Source organism: Aythya ferina (genome assembly GCF_964211825.1).
Source record: "Aythya ferina genome assembly, chromosome: 3".
In the NCBI taxonomy this organism is placed as follows: domain Eukaryota; kingdom Metazoa; phylum Chordata; class Aves; order Anseriformes; family Anatidae; genus Aythya; species Aythya ferina.
Genome location: NC_140298.1, coordinates 110,291,026 through 110,315,644, shown reverse-complemented (window position 1 = coordinate 110,315,644; position 24,619 = coordinate 110,291,026). Strand labels below are relative to the sequence as shown.

At 38.8% G+C, this 24,619-nt stretch overlaps 1 protein-coding gene across 2 annotated transcripts in view; it reads left to right on the top strand.

Annotated features, from left to right (window-relative positions):
* Positions 1–24,619, top strand: part of LDAH (lipid droplet associated hydrolase) — a 117,169-nt gene that overhangs the window by 82,484 nt on the left and 10,066 nt on the right. For both annotated transcript variants that reach the window (XM_084513277.1, XM_084513278.1), the window contains one exon: positions 19,887–19,969. In XM_084513277.1, the coding sequence (XP_084369403.1) occupies positions 19,887–19,969 (83 nt within the window). The remainder of the gene's footprint in view (positions 1–19,886; positions 19,970–24,619) is intronic.

The following is a 24,619-nucleotide window of genomic DNA, read 5'->3' as shown; positions in this document are numbered from 1 at the left end:
ATAATAGCAAGAAGGAAGTTTAGATTGCATTAATAGTAGTAAAAACACATTCCTAGATTTCCAGTTGTGTTCTGTCTTCTATCAGTTAATTTTACCTCCTAATCGACCAAACAGATGTGCCAGAGTGATTCTGTACTTGCAGCGAGTCCCTTTAACCTCAGCCCATATCTGTGAGTGTGTTGCTCTGTACCAGACTCTCTTGTAGGACTGTGCAGAGACTGAAAGCAGGATGGGCAGCGAGGGTTTTTACTGTCAAACCCCAGACAGTGTTGTTTATGTTGCACAAATGTGACAGAATAGTAGTTGCTGCATTGTAGTACCCTGTACCTGACAAAACCAGGCTCCTAGTCAATAATGTAAACTTCTGATAGGAGTCATATGGTCTGCTGATTGTGTTCCTGTTAATTTATGGTAATTTTATGATGCCCAAGGAGAAAACTTGCATGCAGTCATATGTACATTAGGACTTCAGGCTTCTTCCTCTGCTAATTTATTCTCAGAGAAAGGTATGTGAAGGTCTGTGGGGTCATGTCTCTACAAGCCAGGAGTCCTTCTCTGGTCCACACAGATAAACTTCTACCTCTCAAAACAGGTAGCCGCATCCAGAGTTGTATTGGAAATGGTCCTTGGCCTGTGTTAACCCCCAAAAAAAGCGTGGCCAGACATTGTTTGTGAGTGCTGTTTGGCCAAGACCACAGCACTGCCAGGAATAATTTAAAAGAGCGGATTTTGAGTGCTGCTGTTGGAGCCTGACTTGTCAAGCTGCTCAGTCCCCTAGTGCATCTGTCCTGGGGTGTCTGCCGGCTGTAATTTTCTGGTTGCACCCATGTCTGATCTGTGTCCAAGCTGCAAGGAAAATAGCAGCAAAAGTCAGGCTAAAGGGACTTGTACTCATAGGATGTGATCTTTGTCTATGCTCAATTTATTGACTGAATTCATTATACCAGAATGAAAGTCTTTGTGAGCCAATGTCTTGTAAAACTTGCACAAATAGGCGTTATTGATGCAACTCATTCCTTTGGGCTTGTGATATCATCTCTCTTAGCAGAATTCCCCTTCGGTTCCATCTTCGGAAACTGATGATATTTTACAGCCCAGTGACTCAGGACCACATGCGTGGATTAATAATTGTAGGGCTTTCCGGATATTGCCTGTTAGCCTTCTCTTGTATTCTTTGTGGACAATAGAAAATGTAACCCTTCAGCAAGAATTGCTGAGCTTAGCATGACAACTGAGACTGTCCTACAGAACTGCTCATCTGCAAGTGAGTGAAGTCCCTGAATTTGTGGTAAATATTCTTCCGATCGACTCCTTGTCCCCTAATAAACTGCTAGATATGGTTGAGAAATGTTGAGCAAATGAAGTTGTTTCTCCTCTCCAGGAAGGTTGCATGTCAACTCATTAAAAATACACATATTGCCTTTGGCATGTACATCTGTTGCATTACTGTAATTGTAATAAAAGCTGTGATTAAGAGCAGAAAAGATGGTAAAAGTTTCCTTAAAACTAATACGTCCGTTAAAACAAATCAACCTGCCAGGGATTTGTTACCACATCCAAAGCTTAGTCACAACAATGTTTTTTCTCCTCTGAAAGGAAATGAGATTTGAAAACTTAATTATAGCGGAACTGTAAGACTTAGTGCTGCTCCCATTGAAATCAAGAGTGAAAAGCTCCCTTCAGTGGCAACAGGATCAGGGCCCCTAGCTGAAGGACTCAGTCAGAGGGGTTAGGGTGTTGTGAAGGAAGAATTATATTACCTGTCTATCCAACTGTTTCAAATTAAGTTTGCTCCTGCTTCTTATCCAAACTCATCTTTCCATTGTCCCAACCTTGCAACTGATGGCATGGAGAAGCCCCAGTCAAACAGCAGAAGCTGTTGTGATGACATTGTCCAGAAAGGTAACGTGGTATGAAGTCTTATCCTGAAGGGGAAATAATAGGAGGAGGAGAGACAGCAAGGACTATAAAGAAAATTGATTGTAGGGAAGGATAGGAAGACATAGCTTAAAAATAAAAATAAAGTTGCTAGAATTAAGCAAAGGGGTCTAAAGGCAGGTTGCCTACCTGGATTTTAAACTTCTAGCAAGGGTATTCTGGGGCAGAAAAAGTATTACAGCTAACAAACTGGCATTGAGATACTTGTATTCATGAATGTATGGGATGAATAGACAGAAAAATTGGACCTGAGCGACCATGAGTTATCTGAAATATCATGCTGTTTATTCAGCCTGGCAAAACAAGGATACCCCTATCTAGGACAGCGATGGTTATTCTACAAATCTTGTGTAACTCTTCAGTACTGGAACACTTTGGCACTCTAGCCTGTTGAAATTTGTAAACATTTCTTTGGTGACAGATGCCAGTAGCAGACTTACAGTGACAGTAAACCATTCTATCTACATAGGACAGGATTTATTGTCCACCAGTTTGACTGGCAAACTTCCTCCATTTGTTTCTGTAGAATTTCCACAAAAGCACAGACATTACATAATAGGTAAACACTGCAAGGCTTTTTCGGGAGGCGGGCTCAGGGGTCAGAGGTTAACATCTGGATGACAGGGAAGATACAGATAAGCATAATAGCAAGAAAAACCTCCAACTGGCCCAAAGGGGGTCGTCCTTTGTGATCTTGAACCTGTGACTTCCCTTGAGGAATCTCCCTGTTTATTTAACCTATTCACAGAGCAGGGGACTACAAAAATCTGGGAGGGAGGGAGGGAGGGAGGGAGGGAGGGAGGGAGGGAGGGAGGGAGGGAGGGAGGGAGGAGAAGAACTCCTTTGTTGAATTCAGGCAGGTTGGGGAGGAGGGAACTTAAAAACCTGAAATGAGGATTTCAGAGGTGTTTAGACTATCACACAAGTGAAAGCTGGAGACAGAAAGATTTTCGTTTTATTTTATGAGTCCAAGAGATGTTGTAAGAAGACAAGGAATTAAGATTGAACAGCAGAATTTAGATTCAAACCGTAACATGTTCCAAGTGTGCAGACATTCAGATTTCATGTGTAGTGTTTATATTTCATCCACTTTACAGAGAACAAAGTGCTAAGGCAGTGTTAGGCAATCTACTCTGATGCCTGAGTTAGGAAACTGTATATAGTCCACAATCCTGTGCAGGATGGTTAGATTCCCAGCTATGGAAACCTAGATCACCACTCTCTGTTGGCTGTACAGGGTAGCAAAATTACATGCTTGGAATGCCGTAGAGGAGAAAGTTTTCTCATAGGATAAAATCTTCAGAACTGGCAAAAAGAGCATCTGTGAAATGAATTTGTATAAAAAGCCAGTGAAATGTAGTCTTCTAGTTGTTGCAGACCACTATGGAAATGGAATATAAGCTTTACATTAACTGAGTTATTATAAAATTTCATCTCCAGGGAGCCAACTGGCAAATTTTATTCTACATTTGAATTATTCCCACCTTGGGAGTTCTCATGTCCTGAGATCTGCTTCTATTCTAATTCTCTCTTCTTAAACAAGGAGATGTTAAATATGACACTAAGCGTAGTCTTCATCTGCCCATGTGTAAACATCATGCTGTCCAAATAGTTGGCATCTAAAGCAGGTCAGGTGAATCGCACCCTACAGATGACTTTTCTTTACAGACTGCAAAGGGACCCTATCTCTGCTAGGCACCTAAACTTAGAGGAGATAAATCCCTCTCTGCATCTACTGGCTGTTCATTTTGCAGCTGAGATCAACAATCAATGGGATCAGAATTGTACCCTTGCTGCTGGAAGGAAAGGCAGATATCCCCACGCTCTGACTGCGTTACAATTTATAACTGCTGGTTTCTAGCGATAGTCTTGTCATTTGCTTCCTACCTTATTTGAAAACTCATTTCACTTATTCAGCCCCGCTTCCTGACAACTAAAACAGGAAATTTTTGGAGAATTCTATTGTGAGGCTAAACTGCTGTAGAAAAACCCATCTAACTAAAATGTTCAGGTAAGGACACTGTGTGGTGTTATTTTCATGACACACATGAACCGCTCCAACTATGCAACTGATATTTTTTGGAGCTAAAAATGACTGTTTAAAGTATTAGATCAGTATTTAATAAGTGAATTCACATGAAATGATGAAATCAGAGCACTTTGCCCACCCAGCTTCTAATCAGTACTTTAGAAAGCTGTATAATAGCTTATTTTTATAGCTGAAGTTTTATAGCTACAGTTTAATTTACTTTTATTTCTGTTTTGCAAAAAACGGTGTTCTTTTCTTACACTGAAATGAAAATTTAACTCCTAAAAGCAGTAGAAGATACGATGAGCACCTCTAAATCCATCATGAAACGCAGTGCTCTTTTGGTTGGAGTTGTATGGAACTGTATGGCTCTCCATTCAGGCATGTAAGGCCAAGGAGCCATTGCATATTCTGCTTTTTCATCTTGATTTAGGGATCTGTGTTTTTTTTTGATTACCAACAATTTGTGCAATATTAGTCAAATTTATCTGATTACTTTCCATAAGTCTATCTAGGTCATCTCATTTCAAACACATTTTAAGAAGAACCTGACATTCAAGACAGTGAGCATCAGTGAGCATTGCTCAAGTCAAGCCATGAGTTATTGCCCAGCATCCCATAACTGATCACTAGCAGAACTGTACATAAATGTACATCCCAAGGCAACATTTTAGTTACCTAATCTGCTTAACCATTAATTTAACCTTATAAATGTATATAGATATCTTAGTCATGAGAAACTTGCACAAACCACATCAGCTAGACAGGCTGATGTTCGTGCACTGCATTTTAAAGTAGAGTCGGAAACTGAAACCACAGAGGATTTGAAGTATTATCTTGCAAACTGACACCTATGTTTTTCATAGCAGTCATGAAAAAAGCTTTCCTTCCCCCTGCCACTGGACAACTGTGCAGATGAGTAAATTTTCAAGTTAATTTTTTCAGTACACAATTTAAAGGATTGATTAAAAGAATTGATTTATTTTTTCTTCTGATGTAAGTAAGTTTTAAATAACTTCTGGCTCTAATGAAGAAATCATTCCAAAGGTATTTTTTATTATTTTTATAACTAAATATGTATAGAATTTCAGAGTTGATTTATAGCTAGACAAAATTTCAGCACAGAAATTACCAGCATGATGAGTAAATTATAACTACATAAAGTAAATAAGCTTATATCTGGACATAACAGTATAGCATATCACAGGTAGGCAACAAAGATGAAGCTCAGCAGGTATCCTCTCATCTTTCTATATGCATTCTTTGATACTCAATGGTTCATAGAGAGGTCAAAACGATAGAGCAGACAACCTTCCTCCTTCTCACTAGTTTCTAAGTGGTATCCACATCATTTCCTGAAATCAGGTAACTCTACAGCGCTCTCTTACAAGATGCTTTTTGCCTGTATTTGAATTTGCTTCTGCCCAGGGTCAGAAGGCTGCTGTAGGCAGCCCACCAGTCCGACCCAGCGTGCTAAATCTTCTGATCCTGCAGAGTTTCTCTGCAGGCTCCTGTGTGCTGTCACAGCTGAGCCCTATCCACTTCTGACATTTTAAGTGATGATCGTAATATGTATTTCTGCAAAGTGTTTAAGAGAGTGTTTCCTTACCTGTGGAAACACAGTAATATTTTATCACCTGCTTTGCAGGAAAAGGGGCCAAAGAATAACAGCCTTTAATATTTTCATGTTTCCTCTGCTACTGTTTATTTTCCTGTGCGATGCCTGACTAAAATGTTTGTTTAATGTTGTCGGACAACTCACCTTACCAAGGCAGCACTTAAGCTGACGGAAAAAGCTCACATCTGCTTTATTCTTTCTGCGAGTGAACTAAAGTTTTCCTTATTTAAAAGTAGGATGCTCATATTAAATTACTGGTGGAAGGCAATGACTTTTATGTATTTATAGTCCTATTTATTTTTTAAAGTCAATCTGCTTCATAATTTACCCCACTTCCAAAAGAAAGAAAGACATTTAACAAGGACTTTTATTACTTGCGAAAGCTTTTACTTTCCTGTGAAAACCTTGTGAAAATAATAGTAATAATGTGGAAATTTCTCATTGGTTTTATTTCTTTTAATTATTCCTCCTTTTCTTCTTGGGGGAAAAACCCAACGTAAAAGACTCCCATCATAAATATTACTCATAAGGCGTGAATGTTTGGATAGCGGAGCTGCTGATCATTTCCATGAAATGTGAGGCACTGTTGGGATTTGCTTTGGGAAGGGGAGATTGTTTATTCACTCTGGTGGGGTTTCATCCCTAGGGATATGATTTACTCCCACAGATTTGCAACGAGTCTAACAATACACTGCAAACGGCATGAAAAAGGAAAGGGTAACATCAACAAAGCCAAAAGGATGTTGAAAATAACTATATGCCAGTTAAATGGTACCAGCTACATTTCCTTTCCGCTAGCCACTGTCAGATGCAGTCATCTGTGTGTTGGTACTTTATTTCCCCTAGTCCCACTACAAAAACCCCTGGATTCAGGGGAAAGATCCCCTTCCACAGTAGACTCATGCCTTTTGTCTAAGAAGTGTCTGTCTAAATTTTTCAAGAAATAGAGCTCCTAGATCTGTCATAACTTGTGTTTGCTGGTTAGGAGTTTACCTTGATCCATAAGTCCTTTCTGAAATTAAAGTATATATTCTGCGATCAATCTCTGTAGTCCCAACAGAGCACTGAAGCATGTGCTAAAGCCATACCTATGGGTGGACTGCAGACACTGTCTTGGAGTAGTTTTTTTGGAGATTAACATTTACAAAGCTGCTAACTAGTGCAATACCTGTTATTCCATGCAACTAAAGGAAACACCAGTCTCTGTGTAATTGCTTCAGTCACATATTGCAGTATTTCAATCTGTTTTGCCAATACTGCTTGTCAGGAAAATGTCAACCAGTGTTCATTGTCTGCCCTTCTTAACTCTTTAACATGATGATATTATCAAGGTTAAAATTCAGTAGAGTCTTCATGGGTCTATGGAGGAAATGCTGGTTATCTGGAGAAATCCAAGTGGTGCAAGAGATTAGTTACTGGTTAGAGTAATAGCTGACAGTATTTACAATGAGTTTTAAAATCAGTGGTTTTATCTTTAGCAAAGAGTGATGCAAAGTTCACTTTTTGTACCAATCAAATCCAGTGCACCCGAGAGGGACTTCACGCCATTCAGAGGACAGTGTGGTGCAGTTGTTGAACTCCATCAGGGTTCCTCAAGGAAGGGGCAAATCCAGAAAAACCCTTAAACTGAGCTGCATAAAGCTGCTCACATGTTCAAACATGTGTCTAGGAGAGCATATTAACTCCCACTAGAGCCCAGGCAGGGAGCACAGCGTGGAGATGCTAACTTGATGCATACACTGCCTGTCCTTGGGGACTGAGGACCACCTACACCAGACCCTTCTGTGCCCCTCTTAGACAAGAAGAGAGCAGATGACCAAAAATCTGGACTATAGCAGAAATCTTATCATCACGGCCAACTGCCAGGGTTTATGAGAGCTTAAACTGGAGATTTCTCCAGCTAAGGGGTAGTTCTATCATTTGAAGATAATGGGAGTTACTCCCAAGCAATCTTGGGCAGGATAAAGCCCATAGACATTTCGGTTTCCATCACACCTCACTTCTTCTGCTTGTGTTTCATTACACGAAGTAAAGGAGTGTTTTTCACACTCCTTAACAAAGCATCTATTGTTTGTAAAACACTCGGATATAATTGTTGAATAACTTTTTGTTTATTTTTGCCTTCAACCCCTGCTATGCTTTCTCAAGCACAGCTGACTGATTTTCATGTGTAGTTCTGATCTTCCTGCAACTTGAATACCAAGCAGATTAAAGACGTCCGTCATAACAAATGCGGCTATTTCTGCCTAATTGTGTTGATCGTGATTATATATTAATTGGTATGTTTTCATTCCAAATTCAATTGTAAACTGAACCAGAACCCAAAGTCAATGTTTACATCTTGTAAGCCGCTAAACATCAACATTTTATCTAATGTGTGTGTGCATGTGTGGAAGCACATGTTCCTGCTTTAGTCATCCTTGATACTAAGCAGTTCCTTCTGTTTGATGTTTTAAACAATGTTATACGATATTTCCAAGATTGCTGTTGGCAATAATTACCAGTAGAAAATATGTTTTCCCCATAGGAAATTACACTGCTGTTTGGTATTATTAGTTCGTACCACCGTGTTCTGAGTCTTTCTGAGGAATGACAGAGATTGCTTCCTTAAGAGCAAAGGATAAACTGGAAAGGAAACTAGTGTTACACTCCTCTGAAGACCCTTGCAATAAGATAGGCAACTTACCAGGAAAAAAACTCTGACCAGATAGTAGTATGTTCCCTGAGGATAATGTGTTTTCAAAAGCTCAGCCTACTTTTTGCAGGGAATTTCAGTTTAGCATGAGGATCCAATCCAGAACTGATTAATCATTTTGCAATTTAAGCACTTTCACTGTAGAGTTGAGAGGACTTTTGAAAGAGTCATATATTACATGTCAAGATGCAGATGAGCTCTGTTGCACTATGAAAATACTAGCCTTTGGCAAGCATCTTCCCATTTAAATTAAATCATTTTCTTTTCTTCTATGCTCTGTCCTCCCCCAGAACGAGGAGCAAACCTCCATGCAAATTTGCAATTCCTTGTGGTACAGCCATGGATTTATAAATAGACTGTAAAACCTGTAGGACAGAAGTGATATTTTTCCTAATAGTTTGAATAGCCTCTGACACACTGAAAGCCAAACCCCAGACTGTGACCTTTAGCACTCCCACCTAATTTGTGCACCTAATTCATAGTTAGAAAAATGATCTGATCAGGTAGTAAGTTTTCAGTTAGGACTCTTCTCTTTTGCTACATTTAACAGCAAATTGTCAATCTACTTGTATATTGTCCAGTTTATCTTTAAAGAGACCAGGAATGGGAATTAAAACGTGCCAATGTTTTACATATTTTAAAACATTTCTCAAGTATTTCATAATACCAGATTATTGTGAAATTATCCGGCTGCCAGGCAAATTTACTAAGGGAGGCCTCAGTGAAGCATTCTGTGAGAGGGAGACCAAGAATTTGTGGAGGTTCTTCGGAAGTCCCTTGTGTGACATGAGAAAGAATCATTTCAGGTTTTTCTATGTTTAACACTGCCAGTACCTGACAAAATGCAGTCTTTACTGCAGTCCTTAGCCAACACAAATAATAATTTAAAGTAATAGCAATAAGGAATTAAATGGCAAATAGTGAAACAGCAGATGCATTCTGTGAAAAATAAATGACAGTAAATGATAGTTTGCCAAGGCAGAGCATCAGAAATGTCCTGGGAAACTGCAGTCAATGTGAGAAAGAAGGATGTATGGGAGCAAACTACAGATAGTGAAAAACTGTTACAACTAATGACAGTGGAATGAGGTTGCTTGGTTTCAACAGGCATTAAGACATGACAATTAAAACCACTGTGCTTCTTCAAAAGAATATTTTCAAGTATGCATGGGTGTACAGGGGCTCGATCACTGTCAGTCAGATCAACATCATAGGGGCTTTAGTTTCCGCAAGCATGAAGAAATGATTAATAGCAAAACATTTAGTAAAGAAGGCTTGAGGAAGAGTTTATGAGGAAAGATAAGTATACATATGTAATACATATATATAGTATAGAGCAGGAGTGCCCTCCTGAAGAGTGTGAAATTAAGACAAACAAATAAATTTGTAAGAGATTACAGTAACATTGCAAAGAAGATAGCAGCTGAGCAAGGTAATGTGCAGGTGATGTAAATTCCAAAAATATGGAAAATGAAGTAGTGTCACAAGCCTTTGTAAATTAGTTAATTGGTGTAACAGACATAGGTGGGATAACAAGCAGAACTAGAATACCAATGCTAAGGGATATAGCTTGCTTAGGAAAGAAGGGCACAGAGAAAGGAGGAGGACAGACTGACTTGTTCTGACATCCCAATGCTAAGGACAGGGAGACATCTTGAATATTATGTCCAACAAACCAGGGCAGACAGATCCATGAGGCTCTTTCTGAGAAACATCTGAGCCATCTGAAGTACATTATTTCATATGCTTGACTTGACGTCTGTAGAAGAAGGAATACGGCAACACAGACACTGTCAAGCTAGCTCTCATAAGGTGTTGTTTTCTTTTTTCTTTCCTTTTTTATAATATATAAAAAGTGGTGAAAGCAACTGGTAGAAAATATGCTGGATACAGAGAATTTGAAGGTGAAAAGCAGATCGGCTGAATGTACTGAGGGTAACATTTCTGCTAGAACAGAAATACTTACATGTCTACAGCAGAAAGCTGAGATTCATCTCAATTAATTCCCTTAAAATTCTGTCATTGTCAGTGGAGAGATATAGGTAACGTTCCTGTAATATGTCTAGGTGACTACTTGAGGGTGAGATAAATTGTCTTCTTTACAGTGTGAAGGGAGATAAATTAAGCCTTCAAAATCCACATTTACTTATATGAATCCCATGACAGATACTGAAATATGATGATCTTCAAGGAAAAAGTAAATAAATTAGAATTGTTTAGACTAAACAAGAAACAAAAAAGCATGGTAAGAGTTTTCAAGTAAAGAATAATCATTTAATGTCCATGGTAGACAACATAATGTGTAACAGTAGATTCAGATTAGACTTTAGTTAATGATGAGAAAGGAATTCTTGACTGGATTTCATGGGAAGATAATGAAACTTCCATCATGTGTGCTTTCTAAGAACAGGATGAGCAAATATCTGCTGAAAATGGCATCAATATCATTGATATTCCCTTAGACCATTGGAGAAAATTTCCAGCCCCTATGATTTCATTCACTTTAAAGATGCAAGAGTAGCATCCAGAATTTCAGAACTTCAACAAGAGACAACATGGTAAGAACCAAGCAAAACTGATGAACTACAGATACAACACAGAATGTTTGAGAAAAATAAACTATAGAAAAAAAAATGTCAGGTAATAGTTGAAAACAGACCTGAGAGTTCAGAAAATGCCAGAATGCAGATTCATTCTGAATTGCAGATTGGATGTAGGGTACAGAAAATGTTATGCCAGGAGCTGCCAAAGGTGGCTCTGGTTACTGCTAGAAATAAGCTAAATGAGTGCAGGACTTGTAGTAGCATTGGAGTACGATCTTCCATACTGTTTAATGAATTTTCTGGTGTGGTTTTGGGCTGCTCCAACAGGATTCTCCTAGTATTCAAGCCTTAGGGCCAGAGAAGAAAGAGTTCCTGATTCCATCTGGTATAATGGTGCAGATACAGCCCAGAATTGTACCTCCAAAAGCTGTGGAAGTTTGATTGTTGGAAAGCAGTTGTGAGAAAACACAACAAACAAACACAAACAAGTTTGACTGGAAATTGCCAAAGCAGAAGCTGAGAAATTGGTAAGACAAAGAAGACGGAGCATTTAATGTTCTGAGGGGTAAGATAGAGTAGGAAAGGCATTTTACAAAGGTATTGACCAAAAAGTAAAAAGAGGAAAGGCTATCAACAGCAAGCCAGTGTGGAAATGTGTTTTTACGGAGTGCAAAGAATGGTAGAGCAGAAAAGAACCAAGGGTTCTTTTATCCAGAAATAGGAGGCAGGTGAGGGAGGTCAGGAGGAATGGTGGAAACTTGCCATGATGCAGGGTCTCAGAATACCAGACTGAAGTACTGAGAACAGCCACAGTGATGAGGATCAGTGAGCTCTGGACTGTGTTGGGCTGAGATTGTTTCTGCTATGGAGAAAGAGGAAGATACAGATACAGAAGGGCAATGAGCGAAAGCATCCAGAAATACCCAGGTGATCAACCTGAATATTCAGTGGTAAAGAGGCATCTGGCAGTCAGGTGGGGCTGGATGTTCCAGCAAAGCTTCAAGGTGTCCTGTTTTCTTAAATATATTTGCAAACTCCTGCAGTTATGGCTAAGGAAAATTTAAATTCTTGGTGAAAGTAAGAAGACACTTTAGTGTACGGTAGCCTGAGAAAGACAGCATAGGAAGTCCTTCTCCACTCTATTTGTGTGCTTATGGAGTTGGCTGGTCAAAAAAATGCATTAGTGAAGCCTGATGAAGGTAAGGCTGTAGTCTACTTTTCTTCTGAATTTGTCCACTCTGGAAAATCACATAGCATGTTCTTCCAAAGTTAATGCTGTTAAAATTTCACTGTCTAGACCTTGAAGTAAAAAATTGGCTTTGTATTTCTCCTTGTACCCATTCCAGAGCATAGCTCCTACTAAGTTACAAAATAGAGCAATATTTTGATGTGTGGGACTTAATAAATTTACACCTACGGCCATAATCTTGTTGATAGAGTCAACATAATCTAAAGCAAACAGCAGTAGGGAAATGAAGTGACTTTGGGTAACCCTTTGTAGTCTAATGTTTACTTTGTTCTGGTGAACAAGCTATTAAAGAATGTGTTTGCATCCATTATAGTGTCCGGATTGGGGCTATCTTTATAACCACTTATTTTTGCTGAAAGGGAACTATTCTGATTATTTCCATAAATGCTTAGACAATTAAGTTGAAAGGGTTTGGTTGGGTTGTTGTTTTCTTTATTGTTGATGGTGGTGGTGGCGGTGGTAGTGGTGGTGGTTTTTTGTTTTGTTTTGTCTGTTTGTTTTTTGTACTATCCCTGCTGTTTCATTAGTATGGCATCACTTTCTGTCTATTCTTTCTGTCACTGTAAATTCATCTCTTTAGCTCAGCAAAGAATACAATATTGTTTTTTATGTAATTAAGATACTGACTACAGCTCAAAAGCACATAGTTATGCCACCACAACAGACCTGATTTTTAAATAATTAGGGTCATGTATGGCTCTGAAAGTTTATCAGAGTTAAGTCTGATATACTGAACCTGAAATTTTACGGGTATGTACAACCATGTGTAAGTCATCCTTTTAAGGTTTCTTTTGACACAGACAACTGTGTCTGTATCGAAACATAGTTGTCTTTATGGAGTATCTTGAATTTCCACAGATAGCATATTATGACCCCTTTGTTTCCAGTGTGATTTTACAATTAATCTAGCCCTAATCTAATCTTCTTCTTGCAAATAAGGAAGCAAATGATCTTTGGATATTCAGCAAACAAGCAAGAAGTTTAAAGACTTGAGGAAAAAACACATACTTCAGTGTAAGTACAGGAAATCTCTGTCTTGCTTCAAGATTCAAGTACAAAAACCAAGTTTATCTGTCCCAGGTTAGAATCATGTTTCTTCCCTGAAATTAGCACAGCTTTCCAGGTTCCAGCAAAAATCTGTTGATATCCAAATAGTCAACTAACAATGTATTGGTTCAGGATTTAGTTCTAAAATCTTTACAAAGTAATAATAATGCTGCTAGACATATGTTTCTTCAAAATCAGGGAATCTTTTATTTCATATTTTATTTGTTTGACTGCATTGTGGATACATCAGTCTGCTTGAGCTCAATAGGTACAGGTATTCATCTAACAACTGGCTAATTGAATTGGTGGTTAAATAACCCTAAGCACTGAAAAGCTTGATTGATTTCGGTCATTATTGTTTGTGAAAACTAATAATTTAGTTGAAGGATATTAAGTTCTTGCTGTGACACTTTGGGTTAAAGAGCTACCAATGATATAAAGCACTCTTTTCTTTTCTGGATCCTTGATTTGAGCCCAACCAGTGTTCCTCTATCACAAAACCACCACAAATAAATCAAACACATTTTGGCACAGTTTGTCGTCTCTGCTTAGCAAATTTATGAGACTAAACTGACACTGATCCTTAATCACCTTTAATCCATGGAGAGGGAATGATCCTACTAGGGCAGGAGAAAGGTCATTGGCAGGATCATGGGGAGAAAGTAAGTTGGCAGTTAATTTCATAAACCTGACCTGGGAGTAAATGAAAGGCTTCCATTTTCAGGTTAATCTGTGAAGCACTGTGTATAAAAGGTTTGCATATAAAGAAACTAGGATATTTTGAGAAGGTTTTTATGTCTTAAAAGTGTGGTAAACATGGTGTTTGTCTGGTAAAACTTGGATTTCACTTTTAGGCTGTTAGGCCTTTTAGTTTATGATAGTTATGTAAATAACAATATATTTTTTCATTAATAAATGTTAATTACTTAATTATGAATTACAGGACATAGCAGTAGTTTAAAATGAAATCAACTGTATAAGAAAGGACTGGGGGTTCTATGACTGTCTCCATGCACATTGGCCAGTTTCTGTAGGCTTGCAACCACTTTTTTTGTTTGTTTGTTTGTTTTTTTGACAAGTACTTTTACTTTCCTAGTGAAAAATGTGAAAAATTAATGAATATTTACAGAGGCCCAGACCCTGCAAAGATTGGTGTAATGTGTTCCACTTTCCATGCTTTGGATTATCCCAGTGAGTCAGGCCTTGCCATCATGTATCAATCCTGCATAAGTACAGGTGTAAAGGAATGGGATTAGACTAAGAACTTTCAGAAAAAAAAATGCTAAAATTGGCCTTAGACTGTTAAACTGGATAAACAAATGGAATAAGTGAAAATACTCTGGCAGGCAAAACTAAAGAACTTCTATAGCTTCATCTTTCAGAAGTGCTAGGCTGATTCAAGACGAAGTCTTGGAGCTTGTTTGGATTCAAGACCAAGTCAAGGAGCTTGTTTCCTAAATAAAGAATTTAGAGGTGCAGGGCTTTTGCCATGCATGCAGAGGATGAGAAAAGAGTGAACTTTGCTCCTTTCTTCCAAGGTCTCTTCAGGAGAGGAGTGCAAGTCTTGTATCCTCAGTGGATGGAGATTGTCATATCTCTCCTGAACTTTCATCCCACATTGTCTTACCTTTCACATGTAATGATTTTTCAGAATACTAACTTTGATCTTACATTCTCTTTATTAAACCCCAGATAATTTCTCTATTCACTACGTAGTGAGATACAGTGGTGAATGCCAAACACAAAATCTACATTTCCCACGTTTTCAGCACGGACACCAAGGTGACAACTTCAGTACATCTTGCACATGGTCCGTTATGGAAATTTCCCATGCTGGCATTTTGAGCCAGGGTCCTACAGGCTGCTGGATGTGCTGTATTTTGTGCAGTCACTAATTCTGCAAATTTCAATGAGACTCCTTCATCATTCAGGTTGTTCAGCACATGGGCTTGGGGTTGCTTTTGTGGTTGCATTTTATGTTGTACTTGAAATCATGACAAAACCAACAAACATTTTTCTAGGTTGTAGGACTTCTGATAGTGATTCTGAGAATCATAAGAGATTTTCAGTAAAGACAAGCATTAGCACTTGTTGGAAGGTTTTCCAGAGCCTGTAACACCATGTTACAAGCACTGACAAGATGATCTCATAAGGAGACCTTCCTCTGCATAGACTGAGGAAGCATTTCAGAAGCCATTCATTTTGCATGTCTCGGCTTCTGATTGTGCCCAGTTTACAGACGGATTTTCAAAGCTGCTAAAATACTCAAACAGTCCCTGGGAGCCCTTTAAAATGGCTTTATAATTATGCACGAAAAGTGAGAGAATTTTTCTGAGTTACTTCCTTTGAAAAAGAAGCTAAGAATTCATGAAATGTCAGAATAGCCTTTTTTTTTTTTTTTTTTTTTTTTAATAGGAAAGAGCTAAATATTCAAAAAATGCCAAGGTTAGCAGAGTATAGTGTTAGGAAATAGCAGAGAGATTTCTCCCTGAACTTGTGACTTAGCTTTTGAGAAAAATAGCTTTTCTGAAGTAGCCCAGTTTGACATTCCACAGCAGCAAGAGGGAAGAAAATTACTGTTCCTGCTCTGGAACGGTATCTCTTTCCATTTGGTTTTAGTCATTAAGCATTTGTCAATGTAATGTGGATTAAAGGGAAGCAATAAACTTGGGATATCTTGACTTTAATAAGGATTTTTACACTGTCTCCCGTTGTATCCTGATAAAAACATTCAGGAATTATGACATACCTGAAACAACTGCTAGACAGCTGTGTGGAAAAGAGGATTCAGGAGGATTTTTGAAACTGGAAAGATGTAGCTAGAAAGGTTTTGTAACAGTCTTACCTTCATTCCTTTACCTGTCAATAGTTTTGTTAGGGATCTCACTGGTGGAATACCATGTATGTTTACTGACCATATGATGCTAGAAGACACTGCACATTTGTTGGAGAGAGATGGGATCAGCATTCAAAATGACCTTCAGATAAAACAAAGAGAAATAGTTGGGGAGCAGGTAGAACTGAATCCTGTCCTTCTTTGAAGATCCAGGCTGTTCTGGACATAAGTTTGGATGGTGAATCACTGGTTAACCAGCACGTTTTCAGGAAAAGATCCTGGGAATGTCATAGGACACAAGTTGATGTGGTTTAACTTGCTGCGCTGTCAAGAGGCAGATGTGACTGTGATACCTATGAAGAGGTGCATCAGCTGAAGGAGCTACAGCTCTGCTGTTGAACAAAGATAGACTCTCCAGCATAAACTGACGTACTGTGTCAGTAGAATTAGAAAGGAATATGAGCCATTGTACGTATCCAGAAAAAGCCAAGCAAGAATGGCAGAGGCCCTAGAGAACAGTACCTGAAAGGAAAGATTGATAAAAGTATAAATTACCTGCCCTTCACAACTATTTGCTCGAAGATTACTTGCATTAACTGTACCTACTGTTAGAGGAGCTCAGGGCAAGATGCTCAGATGGGAATGCCTACATGGCAAATAAGTGTGCTTATCAGTTTCCTGTGGCAGTAAGGTTCATAGTTAATGGTGTATGACATTAAAGAAGTACTTCCTTTTATTGTTTTGCATTTTAATGGATTGTGCTGTAAGACGGAAAAACAGCATATCATGAGTATTGTGAATGCATTGATAACAACATGTCTTTAATTGTATTTCTCTGACTGCACCACCATTCTTAATTTTGCAGTATCCCACAGAGGATGGGACTGTCAGTGTACACACTGCTTCAGATGTGGTCATGTTGTGTGATTTATATAGTGGTACTGCAGAATTCTTTATTGTCATCTTCCTATTATTTATGAAACATAATGTATGATTTGATTGTATTTTTGAGTAAAACACACAGTGAACAGCAGTCATCTTAGCAGTCTCTGAATTTCTGATTCCTTTACTTGCATTAATTTAGAAGCTTTTAAGGTAAAAGAATATTTTGAGTCTTTCCACATGTATATTACTTAACATATCTTGAATTTGCACTTCTTATACTAGTGAATTGATTTCTTCTCTCTCCTCTTTAGCTCCCTTCTACATTTCTCACTGCCTGGTCCCCACAAACTGACTAGCATTGTATCCTGTGCAAATGCTGTTAGTACACTACTTGTCCCATCAATAAACAATTAAAATAAATTAAAAGTAACACATGACATAAATATGAAGCTGTACTAGAAGCTCAGGCCAGGACTCATCCCACATCAGTTTAGACACTTAATTCAAATTGGGTTGGTTGAGGTCTGAAGTCCTTGTCCGTGAAAAGTCATCTTGAAAGGTAATTTAATCCACACCATAAATGATCAAATCAGCAGCTGTGTTCAATGATTATTCACAGATTTTAGTGATAATCACTATTTAAACATATTTGTGATGAATCTAGACCCTATTCCTCTCTGTGATGAAAGCCATCTAATCTAATCTAATCTAATCTAATCTAATCTAATCTAATACTAATATTTTTTCTTTTCTTCAGGACTATTTCTTAATCCATTACAACCTTTCATTTTACAGCTCTTTAGCTTCAACTACAGTTTATGGTGTGAAATTGTAACAGAGATCATTTAGAAGACCAATAGTTTTTGTCATCTGGTTGTGTTTACTGAAATATTCAAGAAATTATGGGTCAGTAAAATGCTATTTTCCTTTGTAAAATCAGTAATGATTAGACACTGTTTTCTGCTCCTGAAGCCTCTGGACAGGGTGATTCTTACATAGTAGGATTGCTACCAGCTATGCAATTCCTCATGTAAGGTTCTTTAAAACTCTGATATGTATCTTCTTTTCTAGTATATTCTGTATATACTAGAATATAGAGTAGAATGTATACTGAATATAGAGTAGAAACTTCCTGAATGTTTTGAACAAGAAAGGTCGATGAAGGAAAAAAAAAAAAGAAAATCTGTTAGCTTCCAAACACTGTAATTATCCTCTTTAGCTGCTCCTTTAGCCTGTGGTTATCTGTTAGACTCACCAATTCTTGAAGACCTTTTGTTTCTGATATACCTAAAGAATATTTTATTGTTTATTTTTAATTCTTGTAATGTTTGTTCTTGGAAACCTACTTTTGCTCTTTGCAATTTCCTCTTACTTAACGCCTGCTGAAGTTTAAGTTCCTGTTTATTGGCTTCCCTAGGATCGTGTTTCCAAAATTTGAAGGATTTCTGTTTGGTTGAAATAGACTCTTGAACCTTGCCATTCATCCGGTTTAGCTTAATCCTGCCTTCCTGGTTCCCTTTCTTGCACAGTACACAAGTCTTCAGAGACAGTTCTTTTTAAAGTAGTGTCATTATTGCTTTTGCTGTCTTACAGTTTTACTTTTAGGATCTTTATGACTAATTAAGTTTACTAAGGCTGTGAATTCCGCTTCATTTCTTATATTTAAATTTCTTATTTAAAATAAAAAGCATGAGCAACTCAGAAATATGAACAGAACTGACAAAGAACAAGAGGTAGGATGGAGAAACTAAGATGGAAGATGAGGAAGGAGCACAGTACGTACTGTTCACTTTGCCCACAGTCCCGTGTATGCTGTATGACTGCACTGGAAGTGCACAGCTGCATACAGGATCCCAAGTATAAGCTGGTATATGTCAGGATTCTGCAGTGATGGCCACCAGTGTTTTCAGCCCTGCCTACCATCTACTGTTTGAACAGTGGAGCTGAACTGAGAAAAGGAAGGCAAACGTGAGTTCTTGAATTTGAAGCAGTGCTGTAGATGGACAGACTTTTGCCAACTGTCCCATGATTAGATGACAAAGTTGCTATCTACAAAGCTGCAGAGAGGTCCATTTTGCTTGGTAGAATAGGATGGGACAAGCAAATTTTTGCAGGATTTGTTGAGTTGTTTACATGCTGCAACATCTTGCCCTTCTGTCTTACACTAGCTGTATTCAACATTTAATTGAAAAAGACAGAGCTCTGCAGGCATAGAACAGTATTGCATCTTCGGCTGGCTCAGAACTAGATACTACTTTCTAGGATTTTGTTTTTTATTTGAGAGCACTGGCTTTGTCTTTTAACATTTGATCTTTGGGGCCATCACTCATCTCTCCAGTGGCGTTCTGTTTCCTTAGAGCATTGCTGGAATTTAGCCGACTGCATGTTTTGGTCACCACCAAAGACCTATGTAATTGCCATTTCCTCCCCTGTCACACATTTTGAGAGTGTATTACTTCTGTCTCATAGCAATTTCAGGCCCAATATTGTCATTAACTATTTACACGCAAAACTTCGTTGGTTCTTATTTTAAAAGATTGTCAGTCTTTCCATTTTCTCCTTTTTTCAGAAGAGAAATTAGTAGTTCAGAATACTTTCAGTCAATCTAGGACCTGGACGTTGAAATGCCTTAGAGTAATGTAGCCATTTGTGGTCTTCTCTTGGTACTGCAAACTGTGTCCAGTCCTGTTTGGGTAATGTTATGCAGGACTACAAGTTTTGATGATGCTGTATTTGCCATTGCCTTTATTATTTGTCAGGTTGAATATTTGAATGACTTCAATATAGAAATGTCAGTAATTTAATAATCTAATAATTAATAATGTCTCTTAAATGTAATGCTTTGAACTTAAAAGCTCACTCCTGCTTTCATGGATGATTTATCATGCTTACCTTTTGTTTTTTGTTTTTTTTTTTACCTTTTCAGTGGCATTGTCAAGATGATGACTGCTCTAGTCACCTTACCTTTTTGCATGGTTGGGAACAAATAGGTTTTTGTGAAAGATTTGCTGTGTAATTAAATTATTGCATGTTTCTTCCTCTACAGCCAACATCTTGTATATGGCAAGCCAAGAAATGATGAAGGTTGTGGAGAGAGACAGTACAACCATAAAGCAAAATTTAAAAAAGGTAACTACATTCTGAGTTTTCATTGGAGGTCCGTGTGCATGGGGAAATTTTTCATCCTTTTATATTATTTCAAAACCAGAATTTCAGGATTCATTCTGATTGTATGTTAGTGACATTCCATTGATTTGGAGAAGCCGTTAAAAGGGTCAGTGATCATTAAAGTGTCATTGATCCACACCTTTGTAGATACAGTATTCACCACTACCAGATATAGCGTTCCAGTAGCACCTGTCTCACAGCATTCCTGCGTCCTCCTTATGTCCTTGCTTGTATAGTATCCTTCGTGGAGGTGAAACAGTGTATGTTCTGGCTAAGCTTGAGATGATTCCCAGTGAGGCCAGTAGTTACGTGGATTGTGATGAGACAGGCAGATGGCCAGCCAAGACGTGAGTGCAGGCTGATTGACCAAATCCTCACACTTTGCTGCTGGACAGATCAAGCAGAACATGTACCAGCAGTGTTGCGTGATGTGCAGGTCTGCTCATGAGGTCTAGACCACTGTGTCCAAGAGCAGAATCTGATCCATGACATTTTCAACTTGACATCTGTTAATACCAAGGGATTCTGCAAGCTTGGTTTTTCCATGGCATCAAAACTTATGAGACATGAATCAGCAAAGTGTACACAGTTCATCCATCTGATTGTCATGTAAGATAAAGATGTGGAAAGCACATTCACTGGAGACTGACACTACTGCTGAACTAACAAACTGGGGACCTTTCTGGGGACCTTTCTCCTGCACTGAACTTTCTCATGTGCAGAGATTTATTGTTGAAACAGGTCCTGGTACAATTTGGGTCTATACCGATGAACATTCTCCTAATCAATTCCAAAGCATGGTTCAGGGGTTGGCAGAGGCCAGGAACTGTTCCTAATTGGAAGTTTTGATGTGGTCACCCTGTTTTGGAGGCTGAGAGAATGTAATAGTCAGACCATTCCAGGTGGCTGATGAGCCAGAAAACTGCCACATTTAATAAACTACTATTGGTGTAGCTGCTGTGTGAGTAGATAAATCAGCATAACATGTATTATTCTTCTGTGTTCCCTTCCTTCTCCTCCTTTTTTTTTTTTGCATCATCCTTGTCCTTTTATTGGAAAAATCATTCCAAAACTTTGCACTGGCAGATATTTTCCTTAGAGAATGAGATTTTCTAGGACAGAGGTCCTATATCTCTGTAAGATTACTTTGCACTTTGTAAATAGATATAGTACAAAGTTCACTCAATAAATCAGTCTTTCTTTTTTTGGCTGAAAATTGATTTATTTTTGACATATCCCACTGCCTTTTCTGCACTTCGAAAGGTATGTTCAGATGGTTCAGTTCTTTTTTTTTTTTTTTTAATGAGCTAAAATAGCACACATGAATAAGGAACGTGACAGTGCACTAGGTATGCATATTTCTTCGCATTTTTATTGCAGAGCATTCAGCCTTCTCCTGCACTTAGGGAGGAATCTTAGTGAAGAAACTGAAGGGCTGATCATACAGACTGCAAATGCTCTCATTGTCTTAAATAAAACTTTCCGTGGGTTGGTCCAAAGCCTAATGAACTCAAGGGAAACTGTTAATTTTATTGACCAAGTCGCCTCTCGGAGTGTCAGGGAGCAACAGGCTCTGTCTGCTCCATAAGGGAAGGGTTCCATGAGTCGAGGGTGACTCCCTAAGCAGGGTGCTCTCCCACAGCACCCAAGTGGGACAGGCAGAGCACAGTGCTGGTAACAGGGTCCATCAACAATCCCAGAACAAAGGAAAGCAATGAGGAAGAGAATCCAGTCTGGAGCAAAAGGTGGCAGGGCCAGAGATGGGACTGGGGACAAGGCTACAACATGGGTCCAAAGTTTATCTAGGAGGGATCATAGAATCATTAAGGTTGGAAAAGACCTTCAGGATCATCTGGTCCAACCATCCCCCTACTACCAATGTCACCCACTAAACCGTGGCCAAAAACATGACAGGAAGCAAGCCACAAGGTGAGGTCCATCCAGTCAAAAAGCTGTGTACAGTGTAGGCCTGATGTTGGTACAGGAGACAGGGCCAGAGGCTAGCTCTCAGCAGAACTGGTAGCTCAGGCTAAATAAAAGCCCAGGAACTGAGATGGAGATGGTTAGAGATGGAGATCCTGGGCCCATGGGCAGGGAGTGTGGGTGAGGGTCCCAGGTAAGGTTGGTAAGGGCCTGCTTGTGCCCCCAGGGCCCTGAAACTGAGGGCAGGACTCTGTAGGTTACCTTGGGATTAGTCACGGTACAAAAGTAAAGAGTTTCCAGGGTCAGGACTTGGAGTGCTTTTGGAAATTTTAATCACAAACACCTGCTTAAGCATAAAAGCTTGGTTGGATGAGGATGATAGAGTTGACAATTAGCTGTAGCTCCAGTGACTTCAGAAGGTCCACTCAGATGCTCCAGATTACGAATATGCCTTTTTCTTGTGCTAAATGGAGGCCAACAGCCAACAAGAGCTTGCAGGTGTCTTAGTCTGCTTCATCTGTGCTGTTGTTGACTCTCAGTCTAAGCACAGCCTTGGCACACAGGAGGTTTTTTTTAGACCTGTGTTAACTTTCTTTTATTGATTCTTCTATGTCCTCATACTTTTAAAGTGGCAAACATACTCAAGAAAGCAAAAAGCTGAAGCGAGCTTATAAGCAGCTTGCAAACCGAAGAAAAAGCAAGTCTAAAAGTGAAGCTAAATACTTCTCTTTTTTCATTCTCCTAGTAATTTCTGGGAATGTAAGAATTAAGGAAAATTTTTACAGCTGGCATTATGTTAAATTTGAAGTGTATTGACAATAAAAAATGGGCTTAACTTATAAAGGTTGGAAGTTTATAAAAACAGGAACTATAGTCCAAGTTGCTATAGAACTGGCAAGCTGTCACTTCAAAAAATTTATACTGTTTAGTGGTCACTGTGATCATATGCTAAAAGCCAATCTTAACACCTGACTTTGCCAGCTGCTGTGGAATAGAAAAGTTATTTCTGGATCATATTTGCGTTCTGTGATCTGAAGAAGAAAGAAGAAGAGACAGTAAATTATTCCAATCTTTCCATGTCCAGGTTTAATTATAATTATTACTAGTAAGGGACTGGGAGAAATATATCTTAGGCCCCAGATTCTAACAATGCTTATTGCTCAGATTTATGTTAAAAGAACAGGAGCTGGAATATTTTGGGGATAGTTATTTGAGGTATTTTACTTATAATCTTCTAAAGACAGAAGTTATGCACATGAAATAGCAATGGAATTGTATGAAGAGAATGGAGACCTATCTTCTGACAAAATAATATGTGACAGCGTTTAAAATATGGGCTGTAAAGTGATATCTGGATCAAGCAGTACATGAATGTAGGCTTCTTATTGCAATAACACAAAGAGTTGTGATAAATCACAAAATCCAAACAAATAAGGTAGGGGATACTGATGTAAGATTTGCTCAGCAATGATGGTTAATTATCATTAGCTGATTGTGTCTAAGCCAGCTGAGCTACATACTTTCACTGTAATAACACCAACTCCCTTTCCTAACAGAAACTGGAGGCAGAGATACTACTGTACTAGAGGAAGTTTATTGTAATTCTTGCACAAAAGGAAGTGGGTGTAATTCAGTATTCATAAAAAATAGATCAGCACTGAGCATCACAGAGGTTTTACGTATAGAATAAAAATTTAAAAGAGAAATGGAAAATGACTGTGTTGGGCACTCAACCAGCATGCTTGTCATGGGCAATGGTATCTCCACATAAGAGCTCCCTACAATACTTAAGTCTGCATCATTGTTTTATTTTAAGACTTAGCTTTATAGACTCTTTTTTTGGATTCTGTAATCCTGTTGTAATCAAGAAGAGATTGCATTAAAGGGTAAAACTAGGGGGGTTGCAGAGGAAATTCTGTAAAGTAAAAACATCCCTTTGTTTTTTATACTTACTGTGATATATTTTATTCATTACTCTCTGTGTAATACCCAGTAGCTCAACTTTTAAGTGTAGGATCTGTTCCAAAGCTCATCAAAATCAATGGAAAAGCTTTGACAGACTTCACCAAGTCATGAATCAGTTTGGCAGTGATCTTTCTGTAGCGGTTCATAATTTCTTAAGACAATAAACCATCTCTTCCAGTAACAGAAAATCACGATTCTTTTAATCACAGAATCACAGAATTTTCTAGGTTGGAAGAGACCTCAAGGTCATCGAGTCCAACCTCCAACCTAACGCTAACAGCCCTCCACTAAACCATATCCCTAAGCTGTACATCTAAGCGTCTTTTGAAGACTTCCAGGGATGGTGACTCCACCACTTCCCTGGGCAGCCTGTTCCAATGCCTCACAACCCTTTCTGTAAAGAAGTTCTTTCTAACATCTAACCTAAAACTCCCCTGGCTCAACTTAAGCCCATTCCCCCTCGTCCTGTCACCACGCACGTGGGAGAACAGGCCAACCCCCACCTCTCTACAGCCTCCTTTAAGGTATCTGTAAAGAGCAATAAGGTCACCCCTGAGCCTCCTCTTCTCCAGGCTGAACAAGCCCAGCTCCCTCAGCCGCTCCTCGTAGGACTTGTTCTCCAGGCCCCTCACCAGCTTCGTCGCCCTTCTCTGCACCCGCTCAAGCACCTCGATGTCCTTCTTGTAGCGAGGGGCCCAAAACTGAACACAGTACTCGAGGTGC